The sequence below is a fragment of the Ovis aries genome, unplaced genomic scaffold (assembly GCF_016772045.2).
Source record: "Ovis aries strain OAR_USU_Benz2616 breed Rambouillet unplaced genomic scaffold, ARS-UI_Ramb_v3.0 scaffold_87, whole genome shotgun sequence".
Classification (NCBI taxonomy): Eukaryota; Metazoa; Chordata; class Mammalia; order Artiodactyla; family Bovidae; genus Ovis; species Ovis aries.
Window position 1 is genome coordinate 1,392,046 of NW_024599828.1, and position 20,986 is coordinate 1,413,031.

Below are 20,986 nucleotides of genomic sequence, written 5' to 3' on the forward strand. Positions count from 1 at the left end.
CCCTTGAACTCTGATGTCTGCAATCTTCTTTCCTTACTAGGTGATGCCTTTAGGATTTAAAACCCTAGGGCAGGCAGCTTGAACTCCCTCACTAGGTGTTGAAGCCTTAAGGAAGAAAGTTGCCAGGCTAAGACCATCAAAAAAGAGGAAAGGGAAAGAGGGAAGGTGAGAAAGAATTGATGACTTCTGATTTTTTAGGTCCAGTCACTGAGATCTTTGTATTTGCTCTGATTCTTCTGTCCTGGGTTCTCAGAATCATTTCAATGAGTCTCCCTTTTCCTTGAAGCCAGTTTGAGTAGGGCTTCTCTCCATTTTGATTCAGACTTGGGTCTAGAACCATCACTCCCAGACACAAACAGAGGCAACCATTTGTATCCACACCATTAAGAGCGAAACCCTTTATTGTTTACTGAGAATAGGGTGTGCAGAACACCAAATACAGTTTACCAGCATCCTGGGCAGCAGTGCACAAAGTGTGAGTGAGTGTGTGTTAGGAGTATCTTTACTGATAACTGAACCACTTCAAGCATTTATTTACACTGCCTGTGCCAGGCCAATCCTGTCATTTCCTCGATCAAAGACCGAGAAATACTGACTCAGGAAGACATCACCCAGGATCCAGGTCTCTGTAGATGAACTCATAGTGTGCCCTTGAAAGGTGGAATAGCAGCGGCCCCTAGAACCCTGGGGAAGTCAGAGACACACACCAGTCAGCATGAGCCCTTACCGGTGACTTCTCCAAATATCCAGACCCAGCACAATTCTTTTCTTTATTTCCCTCTTTTGGTAAGTATCAAGGGGTTTTCTCAGCAGCAGGGGATATGAGAGTCCATCCAGAATCAAAGAGGCTGAAGACATGTCATGAGGAAGGGTGTGGTGAGTGGAGGACTGGGAGATGGGGAAACAGAGGAATGAAAAACAACAAAGTCCTACTGTACAGCATAAGGAACTATAATCAATATTCAGTGATAAACCACATGAAAAAGAATAAGAAAAAATATATTTCTATGTGTATAGCTGATTCACATTGCTGTGCAGGAGAACTTAATGCAACACTGAAGAGTAGCCATACTTCAATATAATTATTTAGAAAAGAATAAGTGTGTCTGTAGCTCCCTCACTCCCTGTTTCTTTTCTTCTGGTTCCTGCTTTTTGTTTTCTCTTCAGAGAATGCTGGCTCTCCTCCTGCATCCACATAATCCATAGTTTATTTAAAAAAATTTATTTTGTGTTCGAGTATAGCTGATTAACAATATCCTGAGTTTCAGGTGGGCAGTAAAGGGCCTTAACTGTGTGCATAAGGGTATTCTAGTCCCAAAGAGACCCCTCCCATCCAGGCTATCATATAACTGAGCAGAGTTCCTTGTGCTATACAGCAACTCGTTGTTGGTTATCCATCTTAAATAGAGCAGTGCCCACAACACTTTTTGAAGACTTAACTCAGGAACTCTGAGAAGCTGCCTTCGGCGCACACTCACCCTCTTTGTCCACTCCAGGCTTCGGTGAGTAAACTACTCCGGTTCCCCATCCCCACTGGTCAGTCCGTAGCCCTCATCACCCCTAGTAAGTCCCCAGTGCTCCAGTGCAGACAACCTTGACATGCCATTTGCATGGAATCCAGTGCAGTTTTGCCTAGCACCAAGTAACCCTCCATGAGGCTGAATGAGTTTGTGGTTTTAGAATTCCTGAAATTCCCTCTTTTCCTCAAAGCCTTCTTTGAGCTCATCAGCCTGCTCTGAACTCTCGCAGGGAGCTGACATGAAGCCTCCACCTGGTGCCAGGCCTGAGTAGTCACTGTGCACTCTTTATTCACCTTAGTATCAAACATCACATAGAGGGGTCGGGTACCCCAACTCACAAAGGAGGCACCTGGCCAGAGCAAGGGAAAGATACAGCCGAGAACTAGGCTGACCATGTAATTTATCATCGAAACCAGGAAAACTGAGAAGAGAAGGGAGACTGTTAACTTATGCTGGGAAATCACACTGGGACTGTCCCCAGCCATTCTCCTTGTAACATGGCCTATTTCAGGGACTGCTAGAGCTGAATTTCATGCTCTTGCACCTAAGAGTTCAGATTAAATTGAAGCTCTTATTGGACTGTGGACTTTAGTGTTCCCCTCTCCCTGACTCCCACCATGCCAGCATGGTATGATGTCTCCACATTTATTTCTGGAAGATCAGTGTCCCACATGGCTCTTTACTCTCAAGTGATTGGATTTGTGGGAGGCACTGGCCCAGCCACAGGACTCTGCAGCATCTGGAATGGTGTGACATGGCCTCCAGAGGGCACCCTCCTCCCAGCAACAGCCCAAGGGTTCCTGCAAGCTCCAGTTTGAGAACCAACCCTCAGTATTGTCCCCTCACCTTGAGGATGTAGGCTTGAGCTGGCACTGTGTAGCTGATGCTGTTGATGGTGAAGATAATAGAGGGCAGGGTATTGACCGCAGAACATGGAACGCAGTGCTGTTAGAGAGAGAGGGGGAGAGGTTGGCCCTGGAGATCCTTCTTGTGTGTGGAAACTGGGAGTGACCCTGGGGCATGACCCTTCACCTTGGAACCCCGTGGCTTGGCGCCAATGAGCTTCTGTATGTTATTGACCAGTGTACTTGGGCCTCTGATTGCTGCTGTCCCGGTGTCAACAATGGCCTCGCAGCCATCAGAACAAGCAATAACCTCTCTTCTCATGGAGATGCTGAGAGACAATAGAAGAAAATGGGCATCAAGGTCATTCTGAGTCTCCCAGAGTCTCCCCTGCCCGACTGTCTCCTAAACAGTGCTTCGTCTCTTGCCCTCATTTCCTTTGCTCTCGACACAGCACCTTTTCTGACATCCTCGAATGATGTACTTGAATACACCAGGATCTTTTGTACCTTGACACAAGCTGACCTTTCTCCCTAGAAGACTCCACTCCACTTTGACTAGAAATTTCTTCTCATCTTCCAGATTACACCTTAACTGTATTGTTTTCTGGAAGTCTTTCCCCCGGTGTTTATCAGTCTCTTGTCTTGTTCACTCTCTGTGTACCCTTCCTCATGTCTGCTGCTGCTGCTGCTGCTAACTCACTTCAGTAGTGTCCAACTCTGTGCAGCCTCCTAGAGGGCAGCCCACCAGGCCCTTCCATCCCTGGGATTTTCCAGGCAAGAGTACTGGAGTGGGTTGCAATTGCCTTCTCCTCCTCATGTCTAGCATGTACCAAAGTCACTAGTCACTATGTGAGTGATCACTTCATGTACATCTGCCTTCTTAGATGTGAGGGCGAGTTTTATTCTCCTTGCCTCCCTAAACTGCCTGACACACAGTGGACACCCAATGCTTGTCTGTTCAATGAGAGAATGAAGACTGAGAAAACAGTAAGAAACCTACAGAGAGCTGTATCCGGTGGAGAACAAATAACAGGTCACACAGATTGAAGATGGAGATTTGCAGGGGCAGCAGATTCTCATAGTAGGGGGACAGGTGGGCTCCTCTGGGAGAGGGTGTCTCCCAGCACTGCTCCTACAACCAGCTCAGACCCTAAGACCCTGGCCAGGAAATGCATGACTAGCCCACAGCTTTTGTCGGAGGGTATCACATAGAATCCTGTCTGTTATGCCTCTTGTCCTCGGGTGACCCCTGGATCACAACTTCCTGATTCTCTATTATAGCCCCTGTCCCACTGTGTGCCCAAGAACGTGGGGTATTTTTTTTATTAGTTGCTTTCATGTCTTAAGACTGCAGCCAACCTCTCTCCACTTCTAGGTAGCTGCTCCCAAAGGAGACCAGTTTTCCCCATTTTCTCAGGACTGTCCCTATTTTTACAGACATTTATCTGTACTGAGAACTTCCTATATCCTAGGTAGGATATCCTATCCTAGGTAGGACAGTCGGTCATCTTATCATAACTGGCTTATCATATCAGGCTGGAGAAATTCTCCCTGATCCTCTGTTCATCACACTGTAGAGCCCTCTAACCATGCTCCCCATCTCATAGGGCAGTGGTTAGCACTGTCCCAGTGGCACAGACCTGTCTTGACCCTTTCAGGACCCTTGTCAGAGCCTTGCTCAGAAGGCCTAAGGATTATAACCCATGGGTTGTTTGTGTATCTATGTGCTTGTGTGTTTGTTTGTGTGTGTGTTTGTATGTGTCTCTGTATGTGCTTGTGTATCTATGACTAGCCCTTCCTGTTTTTATGTGTCTCTGTGTATGTTTATATGTGTCTGCTTGTATGTTTCCATGTGTCTGTGTGTCTGGGTTGTTGTCGGTGGTATATATGTCTGTGTGACTGTGTATCTGAGAATGCATTTGTGTGTGTCTGCCTGTGTCTATGAAAATTAATGGGAGCATCACTTGGGTTGGTCCTCAGAGGGAGAGGTTTACCGGTCCATGTGTATAGTCCAGCGGCCCGGTTTGATCAATGGTATCCAGTTGAGCTCCCCCTCGTAGTAGCGTTGGTCCACCCCACCAAACATCACCACACTGCCCTCCTGCTTGCTTCTGTAGAGACAAGTCGGCGGGGGGGGGGGGAATCCTTGGGAGACAGTAACAACACCATTGTCTAAGAGCTGTGCTTGTCCACCCACCAGGCCCTTATAAGGTCCCCATGTACAGATGCAGAAATAGTGTCTTGGAGTGATTGAGATCCAGAGTGAGGTCTGTTACTGGCTAATGAGTGGCACAGAGGAGGTTAGAAGCTGTATCACTTGGCTGGGCTCCACCCACTATGTCTTCTGAAGACGCCCTGGACCCTCAGCAACCTGAGTGCTCAGACACCCTCAGAGGACAGGATGCTGAAGCGTTTGGCTTTCTCGTTGTGCACCTTGTCATTTTTCAGGAAAATCAAGGCCTGGGAGTTCTAAGGGTGTGGGTTCAGGTCACCCAGGGTTGGCTCAACTGGCCTGTGATGTCTACTGTTTAAAGGGCTCCACACTCAGAAGGGACCACACCTCTGCTCTCCCTTTCTTGAAATGCCTAATATTTCTTGAACAAAGGGTCTCACACTTTTGTGTCCCACACTTTTGTTTCTCACTGGCTCCTACAAATTGTGTAGCTGGTCCTGGGCTCCCAGTGGAATGCTAATGAGGAAGGAAAGATATCCACCATCCTTCTCCTTCCTTCCTTATCAAGTTCATAAGCAAATCATATTGCCTTTTCCTTCAACTTGTTTCCTTTTGCCTTCCATTAGCCTTCCTACTCACTCACTCCCCTAGATCATGTTATTTGTCTTGAGCCCAGGAGTAGAGTTGTGTTCCAACAAAATTTGATTTATAAAAGCCAGGGTGAAGCCAACTGGGCCTTGGGGCCATAGTTATCTGTGTTAAGTTATCTCTCAGGATACTTCTTTATCAAACATTTTATAATTTTCGTGCAACTGAAAGCATCTTATAGCTAATTTGGAGAAAGGGATTGTCCATCTCAGACTTACTTGTTCAAGTAGAAGGCAAAAACAGGCTCAGAAAGGGCACCTTGTTTCATCAGGTTGTCAAAGATGGGGATGGGTCCAGCAGAGGATATGTTTGGGTAGTTCAAGCCCAAGATGCCCTCAAAAGGTAGGCCCTCAAACCCATTTTCCTCAGTGCTTAGACCAAACAGCTGATCAGTGCTTACAAGGTCACCAATCTGTGGGAGAGAAGACTGTTGCCACTTACAGATGTGTGAAGTGGGGCTAGGAATGGGAAGGGGTGCATTGCCATTAGATCCTCAGAGAAGAATTGAGGCTGGGCTCTGTCCTTGGTGGCCCACAGACGGTTAGATCAAGCTGGGAGGGAAATTTGGTTTCCATTTGAGAGATGCTGTGAATTTTAAAACATCTGCCCCTCTGAAAAACACCACCTGAATGAGTCAAATTGGCCTCGTGGCTTCTGTACAAGCGGCGTGACTAAGAGTCAAGCCAGGTCCCACTGGTGCCAGGTTGTGGACAAAACAATCGAGAGCAAGAGAGCCTAATCTTTGGCATCACTGTCACCTAATGACAGGAATGGACTGCATTCTCTGTAATTTACTCTGGATTCTGCATTTGTCCAGGAAGACAGAAGCCAAAAACACAATCTTGCTTGCAGGGTTCTATGAAATTACTGCCTTGGGAATTCACTTTTAAGGATATGTGTATATTTCTGTGAGTGCGTATGAGAGAGAATGAGACAGAGGGAGACAACTCAAGTATTTTGGGGGAGGCAGGCCGTAGGTTTATTAGACTCTCAAGGGTCCTCTAGAGTGAGAAATCATTTATCAGGCCCCTTGACTTCTCAGGCCTCCAGTTTCCCACTGTGGATACCTGAAGCCCTTGACTGCCCCCGGGGTCCAGAGATCAGTTTTATCCTGTCTCCAAACACCCCACAGCAACTTCAGTCCTGAAAAGCCAGCCTAACTCCACCTTTTACCACATGTGTGCCCTTAGCAAGGCCCTTGCTGCCTGCACCTCAGTTTTCTCACATGTCTCATGAGCTAACCAGACCACCTGCTGTGTGGGGTCATTGCAGGATAAAACCAGTTATTACCTGAAAGTGCCTGGAATAATCTGTGAATATAACAGTTTGTGCTTTTATCCCTTCTTCTTGCTCCCAGCAAAATGAACCTTGAAATGCTAATGGGCAGAGGAGCTGCAAGTCCAAACCTCAAGCAACTCTCTGGGTTAGCTAATTTGGTTGCTTATGTGTCACCACGAGCCCTGTCTCCCCAGAGACATGACCCTGTGGATAAGATGGCCAATATCTATGGGATTTAGGCTAGGAAGGGTCCTGCCAGATGGTCCTGCATCTGTTTTGCCATCAGTGGTCACTCCATAGCCAGTCCTGACTCAGCATTTGTTACACTGTTACCCGAACTGTGTCACGAACAACAATTCCTTTAATTCTCCCAGATTCGTAGGTGATCCTGAAAGTCACATTGGTAGACCGGAAGGTGGAAGACAGAAGATGTCTGAACCTAGCACGTGTAGCTGCAGACACAAGAGATGAGTGTCATCAGGTGCCAAGGGTGGAAACAGGGTGGCAGGGCAGGTGAAAGATGGTCCGGATAGGGGGTGTCTGTACTCACAACACATTGAGCTCTTGCAAGAGATAGAGGGCACCCACAAAAAAGATGAGCCTGTGTCAAAGAGAACCTGGAATTCCTGAGGCGGTGTTCCAATGGTTATGGTACCCATGTGGAGCATCTATAGGGAGAAGGATGGAGTGGGTTAGTGCAGAACAGGCTACCCTCTATTCCCACACTGCTGCTTCCATCTAGGTGTCACATATCTTTTGAGATCACTTTCTAACCGCCGTGCAGCTCACAGACTTTGATCACAGACATATCTGCATTTGGTATATTTTTCCTGTGCTACATTCTATGCAGGATATTGATTCTATCACCTGGCGTTGAAGTGGTACCTCCTGCATGGGAAGCCCAGAGGCATAACCACTGGACGTCCAGGACCACTGGACACCCAGGGAAGTCCTGGTGCCTTCATTTGAGAAGCTCTGTAGTTTCTCCAAACCCAGACTTAGCACCCGCTTCTCTAAGAGGTCCTTCTTGATCAACCCCACCCACTCCCTCTAAACTCAGACTATACCCAATCAACAGCACACAGTTGACCGTTTCATTTGACATATATTTACTCTTTGCCTAACTCTCAGGCTGACATGGCCATTTTTGAAGACATCTTGAAGACAAAATAAGCCCTTTTTCAAATCTAAAAATAGAAACCAAAATGATTCTTATGGCCATACTCAGAATACAGGTTCAGTAACATTTTACTGCTGTCATTCTTGCATCTGTGGAAACTGAATTCCTCTACCTGGGGATTCACAATTGCTTTGCAGATGGTTCTACCTTTTATATGAGTGATGGTTCACTCATCTATAACTGAGTGGCTCACTTCGGAAGCAATAATCACCCTCAAACTAATGACACATCTTTGACACAGAAATGGGTGTTTACCTGCCACCTGGTAATTGCTGGGCCCAGTCACAAAGACCAACAGTTGAGGAGAGAGTGCCTTCTCCTCTGGGTGGGGTCCTGGTTTTCCAGTTTTTCTGCCTCCTGCAGGAACCCCAACCCCAACATCCCACCTGGCACCTCCAGATGAGCCCCAGTACTAGACTAGAGCACCAGGGAGGCTCTGTGGGACACCATCCTCCCAAAATACTCACACCGCTGATGTTCCTCAGTGGGAGAGTAGTTAGATTTGAGCCACGAAAAGAAATTTGGGACAGTCTATAAGCATGCTCCTTCAGGAAATTGTTCAGCATGTTTTTTCCACTGACGGTATTTCTCATGGTCTTCACTCTCCTTAGAGGTATTCTTTCACCGAGCATTTGACAAAGAAAATAAAGAAGATGCTAAAATTATCTGTCAGTGTTAAGGTATAACTGTCATTGTAATGGCCCTCTGTATTTTCTAATCATTTTTATGAGGCACATTATTATCAGAATTTTATGCATATACCATGGCAAAGACATAGACTTCAATACAGGTTCTGTTCTGCAATCTTCGGTAAAATATATGACAATGCGTTGTCTCAATCTCCCCTTTGGTAAAATGTTGGAATGTAACAATACAAACCCTCCAAATAGAATATCTTGGGGATAAGTGAAGTGATGCATATAAGGTACCTGATAAATAGAAAGTCTCAACAATTACAGCCATTAGCATTGCTGTTGCCATGCCACTCATTCCTTCTCATAGTACCTCAAGGAAGGAGGTAGAAGGGGAACTCTTATCCTCTTTTACAAGGGAGCAATTTGAAATGCAAGAGGTGTCTGAGTTGGCTGTGCTCACACTGCTTGTCCAGTACAAAACAGTGTAAAACAGTGTATCTTTCTCCACGTTGAAAGAGAAGAGAAAGTTGAAAGAAGAATCCAAGATATAGGGAACAAGGAAGGGAAATTCAGAGGCTTGAGAAGGAAGGACAAGTCAAATGAAAAATTAAAAGAAAACAACAGAAAGAGAAACACACTCCCAGTGACTTCCAAAGAGATGGAGAGATAAATGACAGTGATACAGAGATGAAGACATAGGCTAGGAAAAAAGAGGTCACGTTGAAAAAAATGTAGAAAAGTGCTACTCCACAGTACCACATTGACATCTGCATAGACTGTGCAACTGACTGGACCCCAAGATTTGTGCAACCCAAATATACACCAAGACCTTGGGATCCATAGTTCCTATAGCAAGTTACTTATCCATAATAAGGAGTTGAACTTTAAGAATCTTAGAGAAACATTTCATTACCTTCTAAACCTGATGATTTGAAGAATAATCATATGAAAAGAGAAATCCAAGAAAGGAATATGATGTGGCTTCAGTCCCCATACTTACTTGACTATGCACTCTGAGAAGGCCACCAGCCCGAGGAGCACAAGCCACTTCATGTTTCTTTCCTGGCTCCTACTCAGGGAACTTTGGGTTTGTAGCATGTGGTGGTGCCCGGGAGCCCCTAGTTATATATGCTCTGACCTACCCTACTTTTCCCTTTAGGCCACTAAAAGATCTGAAGAAAACACAAAGGTCTCGATAAAATCTTTACCTTCATCACTGTCCTTGGCAAGTGGCCTTTGAAGCTTTTTGGAATACAGAGAATTGAACAGTAATCTCTTCTTTGAAGCTTGGCTGGAAAATCAAACTGATCTGCATGGACATCTAAGAAGATGGAGAACCTTGCCTACTTGGAGAAAAAAATGATAGGAAAATCAAGAAAATTGATACTAGGGGCGATGCTCAACACTCGTCGTTCCATGTCATCTTCCTAGCCACTCCATGAGATATGCATTGCTGTCTTTGTTGGAGAGGAGATTGCTAGGAGGATAAGCTGTCAAATGGTGAAGTGAAGACTTCAGGGACAGCCCAGGGACATATAACTGGCTTTAGGTAGTGGGTCTAATGGCAGACATCAGTGGCACCTATGATGCCAGGCTGCATCAAAGATTTAGGGCAGAACAGTACTTCAATTGCCTGGTTTCAGTGTTGGAAGAAATGTCATATGCATCCAGAAGATATTTTATAGCATCCAACAACTGTACAAGGAAGAACTGTGTGCTAGGTTGTGGATTAAAGGCTTCAAAGTCAAAGTTGACCAAGACAAAAATAGTCTTTATCTCAAGAGAGCTAGAAGTCTAGTTCTCACAAATTCATGGCCCCAGGAGGCAGGAGATATGATACTAGGACTAGGTGGCCCTGTTGGAATCTGGGCAGCACAGGCCTTACCACTGGGTGCAGCTTTTCCTCCACTTCAACCTTGCTGGAAAGCAGACCAGTTGGCCATGTTTTCAAGAAAATCAGAAGATTGGATATTTATGTACAATCCACTGATTTCAATGTTAGAAACTAATATTTTTCCCAGAAAAAAACAGTGGGAATGAAATCTCCACAGCGATATGCTGGAATCAGCCCTCAGTCTTCAGGTTTGTGTTTCTGGCCAAGAGTTGGGAGTGCAGTGGGGACAGAGAAGAATTTAATTCATGTTCGTTGATTTTTAAAGAGACTGAATGCATAGTAAACATGCTGACTCATTGGAAAAGACCCTGATATCAGGAAAGATTGAAGTCATGAGGAGAAGCGGAAGATAAAGGATGAGATGAGTGGATGGTATCACCAAGTCAATGGACATGAGCTTCAGCAAGCTCTGGGAGTTGGTGATGGATAGGGAAGCCTGGCATGGTGCAGTCTATGGCATTGCAAAGAGATGGACACAACTAAAGGACTGAACTGAACTGAACAAATTGAGAACAAAGACCAATTAATCTAATTGAATCAAGTTGTTGACTAGCTACCTATAACAACACATTACGTAAGTGGCTTTAAAATTCAAACTTATGACTCTACATGCAGAGTGGAATATCTTCTAAGGAAAAACAAAAATATTGCCTATCAAAAACAAAACCAAAGATAACCAAAAGAAAAAAAGAAAAGAATCTTGACACTATATTCAAAAACTATATTCCCTTGGTATTTCTAATTTTCTTAAAGAAATCTCTAGTCTTCTCCATTCTATTGTTTTCCTCTATTTCTTTGCTTTGAGGGCTGAGGAAGGCTTTCCTATCTCCCCTTGTTATTCTTTGGAACTCTGCATTCAAATGGGTAAATCTTTGCTTTTCTCCTTTGCTTTTTGCTTCCCTTCTTTTCACAGCTCTGTGTAAGGCCTCCTCAGACAGCCATTTTTTCTTTTTCTCATTTCTTTTTCTAGGGGATGGTCTTGATTCCTGTCTCCTGTACAATGTCATGAACTTATACCCATAATTCATCAGGCACTCTGTCTATTAGATCTAGCCCCTTAAATCTATTTCTCACTTCCACTGTATAGTCATAAGGGATTTGATTTAGGTCATACCTGAATGGTCTAGTGCTTTTCTCCAATTTCTTAAATTTCAGTCTAAATTTGGCAATAAGGTGTTTATGATCTGAGCCACCGTCAGCTCCCAGTCTTGTTTTTGCTGACTGTAGAGAGCTTCTCCATCCTTGGCTGCAAAGAATATAATCAATCTTATTTTGGTTCCAACCATGTGGTGATATCCATGTGCAGAGTCTTCTCTTTTGATGCTGGGAGAGGGTGTTTGCTATGACCAGTGCGTTCTCTTGGCAGAACTCTATTAGCCTTTTCCCTGCTTCATTCTGTACTCCAAGGCCAAATTGACGTGTTACTCCTGGTGTTTCTTAACTCCTACTTTGGCATTCCAGCCCCCTATAATGAAAATGACATCTTTTGGGGGTGTTAGTTCTAGAAGGTCTTGTAAATCTTTATAGAACTGTTCAACTTCAGCTTTTTCAGCATTACTTTCAGGGCATAGACTTGGATTACCATGGTATTGAATGGTTTGCTTTGGAAACGAACAAAGATCATACTGTCATTTTTGAGATTGCATCCAAGTACTGCATTTCAGACTCTTTTGTTGACTATGATGTCTTCTCCATTTCTTCTGAGGGATTCATGCCCACAGTTGTAGATATAACGGTCATCTGAGTTAAATTTATCCGTTCCAGTCCACCTTAGTTCGCTGATTCCTAGAATGTCTATGTTCACTCTTGTTATCTCCTCTTTGACCACTTTCAATTTGCCTTGATTCATGGACCTACCAATCCAGGTTCCTATGCAATATTTCTCTCTACAGCATCAAATCTTTCTTCTATCACCAGTCCCACCCTCAACTGGGTGTTGTCTATGCTTTGGCTCCATCCCTTCATTCATTCTGGAGTTATTTCTCTGCTGATCTGCAGTAAATATTGGGCACCTACCAACCTGGGGAGTTCATCTTTCAGTGTCCTATCTTTTGCCTTATCACACTGTTCATGGGGTTCTCAAGGCAAGAATACTGAAGTGGTTTGCCATTCCCTTCTCCATGGACCACATTCTGTCAGGCCTCTCCACCATGACCCGCCTATTTTGGTTGACCGCACACGGCATGGCTTAGTTTCTTGGGTTAGACAAGGCTGTGGTCCGTGTGACAGATTGGCTAGTTGTCTGTGATTGTGGTTTCTGTCTGTCTGCCCTCTGATGCACTCTCTCAGTGCCTACCAATTACTTGGATTTATCTTACCTTGGACGTGGGGTATCTCTTCACGGCTGCTCCAGCAAAGCGCAGCTGTTGCTCCTTACCTTGGAAGTAGGGTAGCTCCTCTCAGCTGCCACCCCTTATTTGGATGTGGGGAAGTTCCTCTCCACCACACTTCGGCACTGATGTGGCAGCCGCCACACATCTGCACTGCCATTGCAGCTGAGGTGAGCAATAATTCAACAACTTATTGCTCCTCATATTGTTTCTGTTATTGTGACAGAATCATATGTATGTTAACAGGTACAAGCAAGACAATAATTAAAACTAATGTTCTGAAGTAAGCATTTCAGTGGCTAGAAAAAGAGGTTCACACATAATATATACAAGTTTAGTTCAAACCCTGCTGTCTTAAATCTTGAACTGAAAGTATAAGTTTGTACCAACTAATTATATTCCTTTTTATTTTAATTTTTAAAGAAAATGTGTACTTCCTCCTCCGACTACTGTAAAGCCTAGAAGCAGTGACAACTTGATAACAGTGACTATTCTGAGGTCTGGCTTGTAGCTTCTAACTACATTTCCCATCAGATGATTTTTAAAGAGATGGCTGATTTCAGGACTGGGTAAAGAAATGCACAAAATGATCTTGGGAATCCTGAAGGACCAGGAAGCTGAGGGACTTCAAAGACCAATAGGGACTGGGGAGAAAGTTTAGGAATCCAAATGAAAAGGCCAAACACCTACCAGTTTTTTGTGCAGAATGATGTTTTTGCTTCTCACCACACTGTTTATGTCTGTCATAGCTTTCCTGCCAAGAAGCAAATGTCTTCTGATTTCATGGCTGCTGGCAGCATCCACAGTCGTTTTAGAGGCTAAGATGAAGAAATCTGTGACTGCTTCCACATTTTCTCCTGTTTGCCATGAAGTATGGGGCTGTATCCCATGATCTTAGGTATTTAATATCTAATTTCAAGGTGGCCAAATGTGTCCAAATGTTAATAGGCAACATCTAATTTGTCACTGTGATAGACTGCTAGGGAACCAAGTCACCATTCTGAGCACTGAGAAAGGAAAATAATCATCAATGTTTATGCTATTTTTGTTTCTATTAAGCATAGATTATATAACTACAAACAGTTCCAGGAAAACAAGCAAGACTGTCCCTTCTGGGGGTGATGAGAGAGTGATGGGGAGTAGCTATAATACAGATAAAACCTCACTCACTGGCCTGCAGCTCACCTCCTGCTGTGGAGGTCTGGTTCCTAATAGACCAAGAACTGGTACTGGTCCTGACCCACTGTGCTGGTACTGTGGACTCCTGCTCTAAAACCAATAGTGGGACATTCTGTAAGACAAACCACCTTGCTTCCTCTCCGTTTCTGAACAAATAAATGGCATTAAAATTGGAAGAGGAACACTTATTTAGTCCTAAAGGAAAACCACCACGTGAAACATAGGACTACATTCTGTCAATAAACTATGAAAAGACATCTGCTTTTTGAGAATTATTAAAATTTGCACATGGAGTGGATATAAAATATTCATATTGGAAGGAACAAAAGAGCATTTTTTCATACCTTATCATTCTATGCAAAGTATGCATTATGTACATTTGGTGAAATATTATATCTTGTACCTAAAATACTTAAGGAAAAATGAATAAGGAGTGAAAAGAGAATGAAATGATGGTCTGTCTTGAATAAAAAATAGATAGCTGTTATGCTATGCATAGCTGCTTTGGATTAAATTGTGTCCACCCTTGATTCTCAATGTGATGGTATTAGGAAGTAGGGCCTTTGGGAGGTACCCAGGTTGACACGGGGCTTTGATGGTGGTCCCTCATGATGGGATTAGCGTTTTCTCTTTTTCTCTCTTATTCTCCCTCTTCTTCCTTTCCTTCAACCACCACATGTGAGAACATAGCAAGAAGAGAAAGACTGATGCAAGTCAAGAATGTCTTTGCTGGGAACTCAATTGGCCACCACCTTGATGTTGCATAATCTCCAGTTTATTACAACCTGTGGGACTAAGAGGTAAGTTTAGTTGTTATTGATGCCGAATGATGAAATATAGGGTTCATGACACTCTTCTTTTTTATATTTGTCATGTTTGAAATTGTTTTTCAGTAATAAGTTTATAGAAAGTCCATTTTGAAGTCTCTGTCTTAATGATCCCCTGAGGATCACAAGATAACAGATTGAGGCAGGTTCCCAATAAATGAGTGGTTGGACGACTGCATATTCCTTACTCCAACTCATCTCTTGTCATCTGAAAATTGTCCCCCACACCTGACACCCTTACCACGCCTTTTCCCCATCTGCATCTCCATTCCTCTGTTAAGCTGAGTCATCTAGCTGGAGATGTTGATGATTCAGGACAGGGTCTGGAAGCAGAAGGAATATAGACAGTTTTAGAAAGAATGAACTGGGAAGACCCATCTTGGTTTTACCTTCTTTAGTGCCATCTGCAGGTGAGGGACTGGGACCGGATAAGGATGGAGCCACAAGGAGGACTGCCTAGATATCTACAAGTGAAGGGAATAGGAATTCAGAACCCAGTAACGAGGAGGTGGGCAGCTTGCACAGGACCCAGGAGGGAAGGAAGAAGCACGGAGAAAAGAATAGTGCCTACCTGAGGGCCAGACCTTCTTGAGTCTTCTGGTTAAACTTGGAGGTCATGTCCTTCCTGCTGGAATTCCTGTGGCAGATGTGGAGGGGAGAGTGCTGTACTCACTGCTAATGAGTAACAGGGAGAGGGAAAGACTCTGCCAGAGACCCTTTGATTCCACTCTAACTGCCACTCTAATTGTAAGTATCATCCCAAGCAAGAGAGCAAATGGCAGGTCATCCAAAAGATGACCTACTTTAAATATTATTTAAAATATACAAAATTTGTCTAAGAGTACTGGCATATCTAGTTCCCAGAGTTTATTTGGAGTGATGATTCATCAGCCTAATATGGGTTTCTGCTGAGGAATCTACACGCTTCCCCATTGGTAACTTCTGACTTATACCTACCTGATCTCATCCCACAGAACGCAAATGATAGTAAGTTCCAGTGGGCAAGACCTCTAACGTCCTTGGTGTTACAGAAGCTGTGTGCCAAATCCTGAGACCAGGACCCATGAACATCACCAGACAGTCACAGCCCCTCCCCACCAGAGGCAACATCAGAATCTTCAGCAACAGGCACCTCTGAGCCACTTGTCCCCCGACTGGCATTGAGCCTCAGTCTGGAACAAGTGTTCTGGAGCAAGTCCAGTCTCCCTCATCCAAGAGATAGGAAACTGAACCCTGAGGTGTATGACTCACCTTAAGGCTGCAGGTAAGTTAGTGAAGACTTGGGACCCAGGAACTCTGGTTCCCAGGCTAGGAGACTTCCAGAAAGTTAAAGATGAGAGAAAGCTCAATTGCATCTGCTGCTGGGTAGCTCTAAGATGTCTGCAAGCATCAGAGTGGAAATTTCTTTCCCGTTGCTCCTCCAGTCTGGGTCCGATTATATCAGCAGACCTGCCTCCGTATAGCTGCAGGAAAGTAATATGCAGGGCTGTTTCTTCTGGGTTAGAGGCACAGGGGGAGAGCCCCAGCTGTAATGACCCTAGGAGGCAGTCATGCAGGTGGTGACTGACTCGCTCCCAACTCAGATCCCCAGAACTCCCGCTCCTATTTCACACAAGACAGACCCTTGGCTGACTGGGTAACATGAACCTGCATTCACATCAAGAAGCATTCTCTTCTCAGCCTTCTGGCAACTTAGATATATGCCTTATGTTTCCTCATAGAACAACTGGCTGAGCGAGTTCAGGATCTGAGACTAGCCTGGATTCATGGGATGTGTTCCTTCTCTGATGCACCAAATAAACCTTTGAGATTCAAAGGCCTTGAGAGAATTACAATCACCCTTATATTTTTTAGGTACTTTGCTTTATGAATCTGATTGGAGAAAAAGGACAGAAACTGAGAACAAAGCTGGGCATCTCCGGGTCCCAACCGACTGTGAGTTGAGCTGATGTTATTCACAAGCCACCTTTGAAGAAGGAATAGAGGAAAGAGTTTTTGGTCAGAGAGCAGTATGGTCAAAAGGCCGTCAGAGTCACATGGGGCAAGATGAAACAAGAGTCATTATTTGTTTCTTTACTCTATCAGTTCCTTGACGTTTCTACCCCTGAGAACAAGTACATGGAGATAGTCAGAGGCATTGGTGGTGCCCCTGGCACCTGATGCTCCTGGTGATAACCAGTTTGAGGACACATCCCTGAATCCAGAGCATATTCAGTCTCGTGAAAGCCCCAGGTTCTCCCTTCTTGGGAAGGTTGACATATCTCATTGCTGCTAACTCACAACTGAAGCGTGGGATGAGGTCATGGTGGTTGACCTGTAGGCCAAGTTCCAAGCATGGAAGGAAGGATGGCAGAGGAAGTGTAGCCATTTAGTAAGCTTGGTTACCTTGGTCCTTAGCATGGGCTACTTCCCACATCTACAATGTTTTTCTCCCAAATTTTTGCATTGCTGGGTCCTTTTCAACATTTAGCATCATCTGAAATGAGTCTCTCTCAGGTTTGCTTTCCCTGGCTACTGCACTCTCACAAGCACAGACCCTGATCCAAAAAGTGCCTAGACACTTCTCTCCATCAAAACAATAATTATAGTTACCAAAGTGGAAAGGTGGGAGAGGGATAAATCGAGAGTTTGAGATTAACATGTGTATACTACTTTATTTAATAGATAATCAACAAAGATCTACTGTACAGCACAGGAATTCTGCTCAATAGTCTGTAATATCCTGTATGGGAAAAGAATCTAGGAAACAATGGGCACATGTGTATATATAAGGAAATTGATTTCCCACACAACTATTATTAATACAGTGTTGTAAATCAACTACACTCCCATATAAATTAAAACCTGATTTTTTTTTTAATGCTTACATGTAGAAACCCATGGAGTTCTTTAGACTCGCAGGATTTCAGACATGATGCTGGAGATGGCAGGATGGGTGTGGAAATCTAGACATTATCTGAGGTTACATTTTCCTGAACATTGGTGTCTTTTGCTTCTATTGTCACCTTTGATTAGTCTCTGGAGGATCTAATACAAGGGCTTGGAGACACCAGCTGGGTGTTAGTTGAAGGATGAAAGGGAGGCGTTAGTGGGTGAGTGAAATCCCAGCTCCCTAGCCTTGGGTTGGGGCACATTTGAGGCACAATTTATATTCCAAGTTCCCTGTGAAAACAGGCTGTAGCGTTCCTCTCCATGATATGCATGATATCAGACCCAGACTGGGTTCATCCTTTTTCCTGTCCTGCTTACACTGAGACCTCACTGGTTTCTCTGGGGGAATCTTTTTTTTTTTTTTAATTTGGCAGCACTAGGTCTTCATTATGAAGAAGGCAATGGCACCCATTCCAGTACTCTTGCCTGGAAAATCTGATGAACAGAGGAGCCTGGAAGGCTGCAGTCCATAAGGTCACTGAGGGTCAGAAAGGACTGAACAACTTCACATTCAATTTTCATTTTCATTCATTGGAAGAGGAAATGGAAATCCACGCCATTGTTCTTGCCTGGAGAATCCCAGGGAGGAGGGAGCCTGGTGGCTGCTGTCTATGGGGTCGCACAGAGTCGGACACAACTGAGGTGACTTAGCAGCAGCAGCAGGTCTTCATTGGTGCTCAGGACTTCTCTATTTTCAGCGAGCAGGGGCTCTTCTGTAATTGCAGTGCACTGGCTTTTCAATCATGTGCTTCTCTTGATGTAGATCACAGGCTCTAAGTCACTCAGACTCAGTAATTGTGGCCCACTGGCTTAGTTGCCCTGGGACATTTGCAATCTTCCCAAACCAGGTCTCAAACGCATATTTTAAGCACCGGATCAAAAGGGAAAACACTCTGGAAGGAATTTGAAATAAATAACTTTTAGATGAAACTTGGCACCATGGCCTATTTATGAGGAGACTGATAGAGGATTGCCCCTGCTTCAGGCAACCTCCTGAGATCAAGACTGATTCATGTTCCCCTCCCAAAGTTTCCTACAGGATCTTGAAGCTGTCCTGCCATGTGGCTTTGTTCTTGCTTCAGTTTCTGAATCCCACACTAGAGCAGAGCTTCCAGAGGGCAGGGCTGTCACTTGACTCACTTGTAAGTATATGTCCATAGATATTGTCTCATTCAGACCCTAATGTCAAGACAAGGCTAACACAAAGGCAGTTATTTTATTATGAGTGTTAGGTTACAAATTCAACTACTGTAATCAAAACCTTAGTAATACTGTCTTAAATACAACACAATTTTAATTCTCTGTCATATAATGTTAGTGCAGGTCTCTCCACAGAGATGAGGGCCCACTTCTTTCTTGTTACATCTTCTACCTGTGCTACTTACCTCTGCTCTAACATGACTGCTCCAGCTCCTGTCATTACATGTGCATTCCAGCTAGTGGGGCAGAAATTAATACTTCCATTTGGAAGTGACATATTACCTCTACTCAAATTCTACTCTCCGAAGTATCTTCCATGGTCATGGCAAACGTGGGGGTGGTGGGCACACAGAAGGGCAGGGAAATGTGATCCTAGTACAGAACATTCATAATGAGTAACAAGGGCCACCACCCTTCATTCATGTCTCTGTAATTCATTCTTCTTTGGTTCTCCCCACACAGCTCTCGGTCTGTTTTGGCCTGCAGATATGGATATGGATGAGGTGATAAGAGAGGACACGGCCCAGGCTGTACAAATATGGAGAAAACAAGAATCGAAAGAACATTTTTTAAAAAGTATAAAAATGCAAAATCTAAAGGAAAGCGTGCTTATAATAATAATTTTGCCTTTATACAATTTAGGTATAATGGTTGATGAATGAATTTATAAAACAAAAAAAAAGAGAAATGTAAAATATAAATATATTCACTAAACCCAACAAAATAATAAGGCTATATTATATTAAACACATAGTAGTATCAGGAATAAGTTTGGAGGCACATTGCATAAAACTAAAACAACCATAGCTTTAGCAAGATAAACGTGATTTTCTCTCAGACTGAAACAAAGCTGGAGGTGGACAAGCCAGAGCTTGGATGCTATCCATCTCCAAGGTTACATGATTATTCACTATAACTGTAGGAGTTCCAGCCATCACAACTAAAATCCAGACAACAGGAAGTGGGTGGGGAAGGGAAGAGTCCCATCTCTCAGCTAAATCAGCTCCTTGAAGGTAGTCTTCCAAGAAATCCCTCTTACAGAACTGCTTGCATCTCTAAGTCACCTGTCATGACTAAGAGCACAGGTGAGTAGGAAGTGCAGTCCTGTAGCTACTGGGCTTATGGCTATATAACAAAGTATTTTCAGTTTTGAAAGGGAATCTAAGAACACATCATTTTGTAGGTAGCCAGCAGCGCCTGCCTTAAAGAACAACAACACCACCAATAAAAAGAATGGAATAGGCTGAACAGCTGCACACAGTGTGGGAGCCAAGAAGAAGGAACAGCAATGAGAAACACCTAGATGGATCTGAACTGTGCTCCAGAAAATAAAGGCAGACTGGTCAGTAGAGATCTCCTAACGACTGAAGTGAAGATTACACATACCACATGACCCAATTTGTTTTGAAAACTGCTTTTCCAACTCAGGTCCCAAATTTCTCTCTATTCTTCAGCTTCTAAATACCTTGGCTTTGTTACCTAACATTCTGACCTACCTGTCTCACCTTCCTTATTTCTGTTCACATCACTTCTCCATCTAGTCTATCAGCATTACAAGATCCAGTATTGAGAACTTAGCAACACTTTCTAGAAGTGGGTAGAAACACTATGACTATTTCTACTTTAATATTAGTTTCTCCTGATCAAAGTCTTTTGAAGGACTGATATGCCTAGAATTATGGAGGTCTCACATTTCCTCTAAAATTCCAAACAAGAATGTGACTTTCTTGGACCTGGAGGGGATGCACTCACTTTTGGATCAGCAGGTCTTAGCAGAACAGTAAGTCCCTTGAGTATGAACAAGTTACATTTCAAAAGGGCGTTCAAATATCCCAATTTCTTAATAAGTCCAGCAAAGTTGCTTAGACAGCCAACTAAGACAAGTGGCTATATGTTACTGCAGTTTAATAACTTTATGATACTTTTCACACAAATAATACATAAAAAACAAACACAATAAAGAAAACATTTTTAGTCTTGCAGTACCTGGATAGGGCATGAGAACCCACTCCAGTATTCTTGTCTGAAGAATCCCCATGGCAAGAGGAGCCTGGCGGACTGCAGTCCATATGTTGAAAATTCAGACACAGCTGAGCAACTAAGCACACCTTTAAAAATAGAATAGTAGTACCGTCTACATTACCACTGCATTTATGATTCCTTTCAGACAGCATAGGCTTGAAATAAAAGTCCTGCACTATTGTACTCCATACAGTTCTGTACAGTAAAGTACACAAATGCACAACAACTTCTCTTGCATGTGCCCACTACAAAGTGTGTCAGATCTGTGAACTAACTGATGTGATTGCACATACAAATGCACTTTTATATGTTTGAAAGTTTTCA

The 20,986-nt window shown here is 43.7% G+C and overlaps 1 protein-coding gene and 1 long non-coding RNA gene across 3 annotated transcripts; both read right to left on the reverse strand.

Annotated features, from left to right (window-relative positions):
• Positions 1-383: 383 nt before the first annotated feature.
• LOC101102598 (pregnancy-associated glycoprotein 1-like) lies at positions 384-9,409 on the reverse strand. 2 transcript variants are annotated; one of them, XM_027959354.3, is made up of 9 exons: positions 9,280-9,409; positions 8,112-8,262; positions 7,015-7,132; positions 6,798-6,916; positions 5,405-5,598; positions 4,360-4,476; positions 2,553-2,694; positions 2,367-2,465; positions 384-684 (listed from the first exon to the last, which is right to left on the reverse strand). In XM_027959354.3, the coding sequence occupies exons 1-9, from the start codon at positions 9,375-9,377 to the stop codon at positions 535-537; spliced, it is 1,188 nt and encodes a 395-aa protein (XP_027815155.2). In that variant the 5' UTR covers positions 9,378-9,409; the 3' UTR covers positions 384-534. The 2 variants fall into 2 exon arrangements, with proteins under 2 accessions (XP_027815155.2, XP_042098588.1); XM_042242654.2 differs by lacking the exon at positions 4,360-4,476.
• A 1,668-nt stretch (positions 9,410-11,077) lies between these two features.
• On the reverse strand, positions 11,078-16,329 carry LOC121818492 (uncharacterized). The gene is made up of 3 exons (XR_006058485.2): positions 15,761-16,329; positions 15,081-15,146; positions 11,078-14,973 (listed from the first exon to the last, which is right to left on the reverse strand). It is a non-coding gene; the product is annotated as an uncharacterized LOC121818492 (long non-coding RNA).
• Positions 16,330-20,986: the final 4,657 nt, after the last annotated feature.

Bases quoted from the DNA above. Each gene is read 5' to 3' on its own strand.
- LOC101102598 (XM_027959354.3), bottom strand. From the start codon at position 9,377: ATGCTACAAACCCAAAGTTCCCTGAGTAGGAGCCAGGAAAGAAACATG. The intron at 8,263-9,279 runs GTAAGTATGGGG...GCTCGGTGAAAG, and splicing joins TTCTCAGAGTGCATAGTCAA to AATACCTCTAAGGAGAGTGA. The intron at 4,477-5,404 runs GTAAGTCTGAGA...TTGTCTCTACAG, and splicing joins TTTGCCTTCTACTTGAACAA to AAGCAAGCAGGAGGGCAGTG.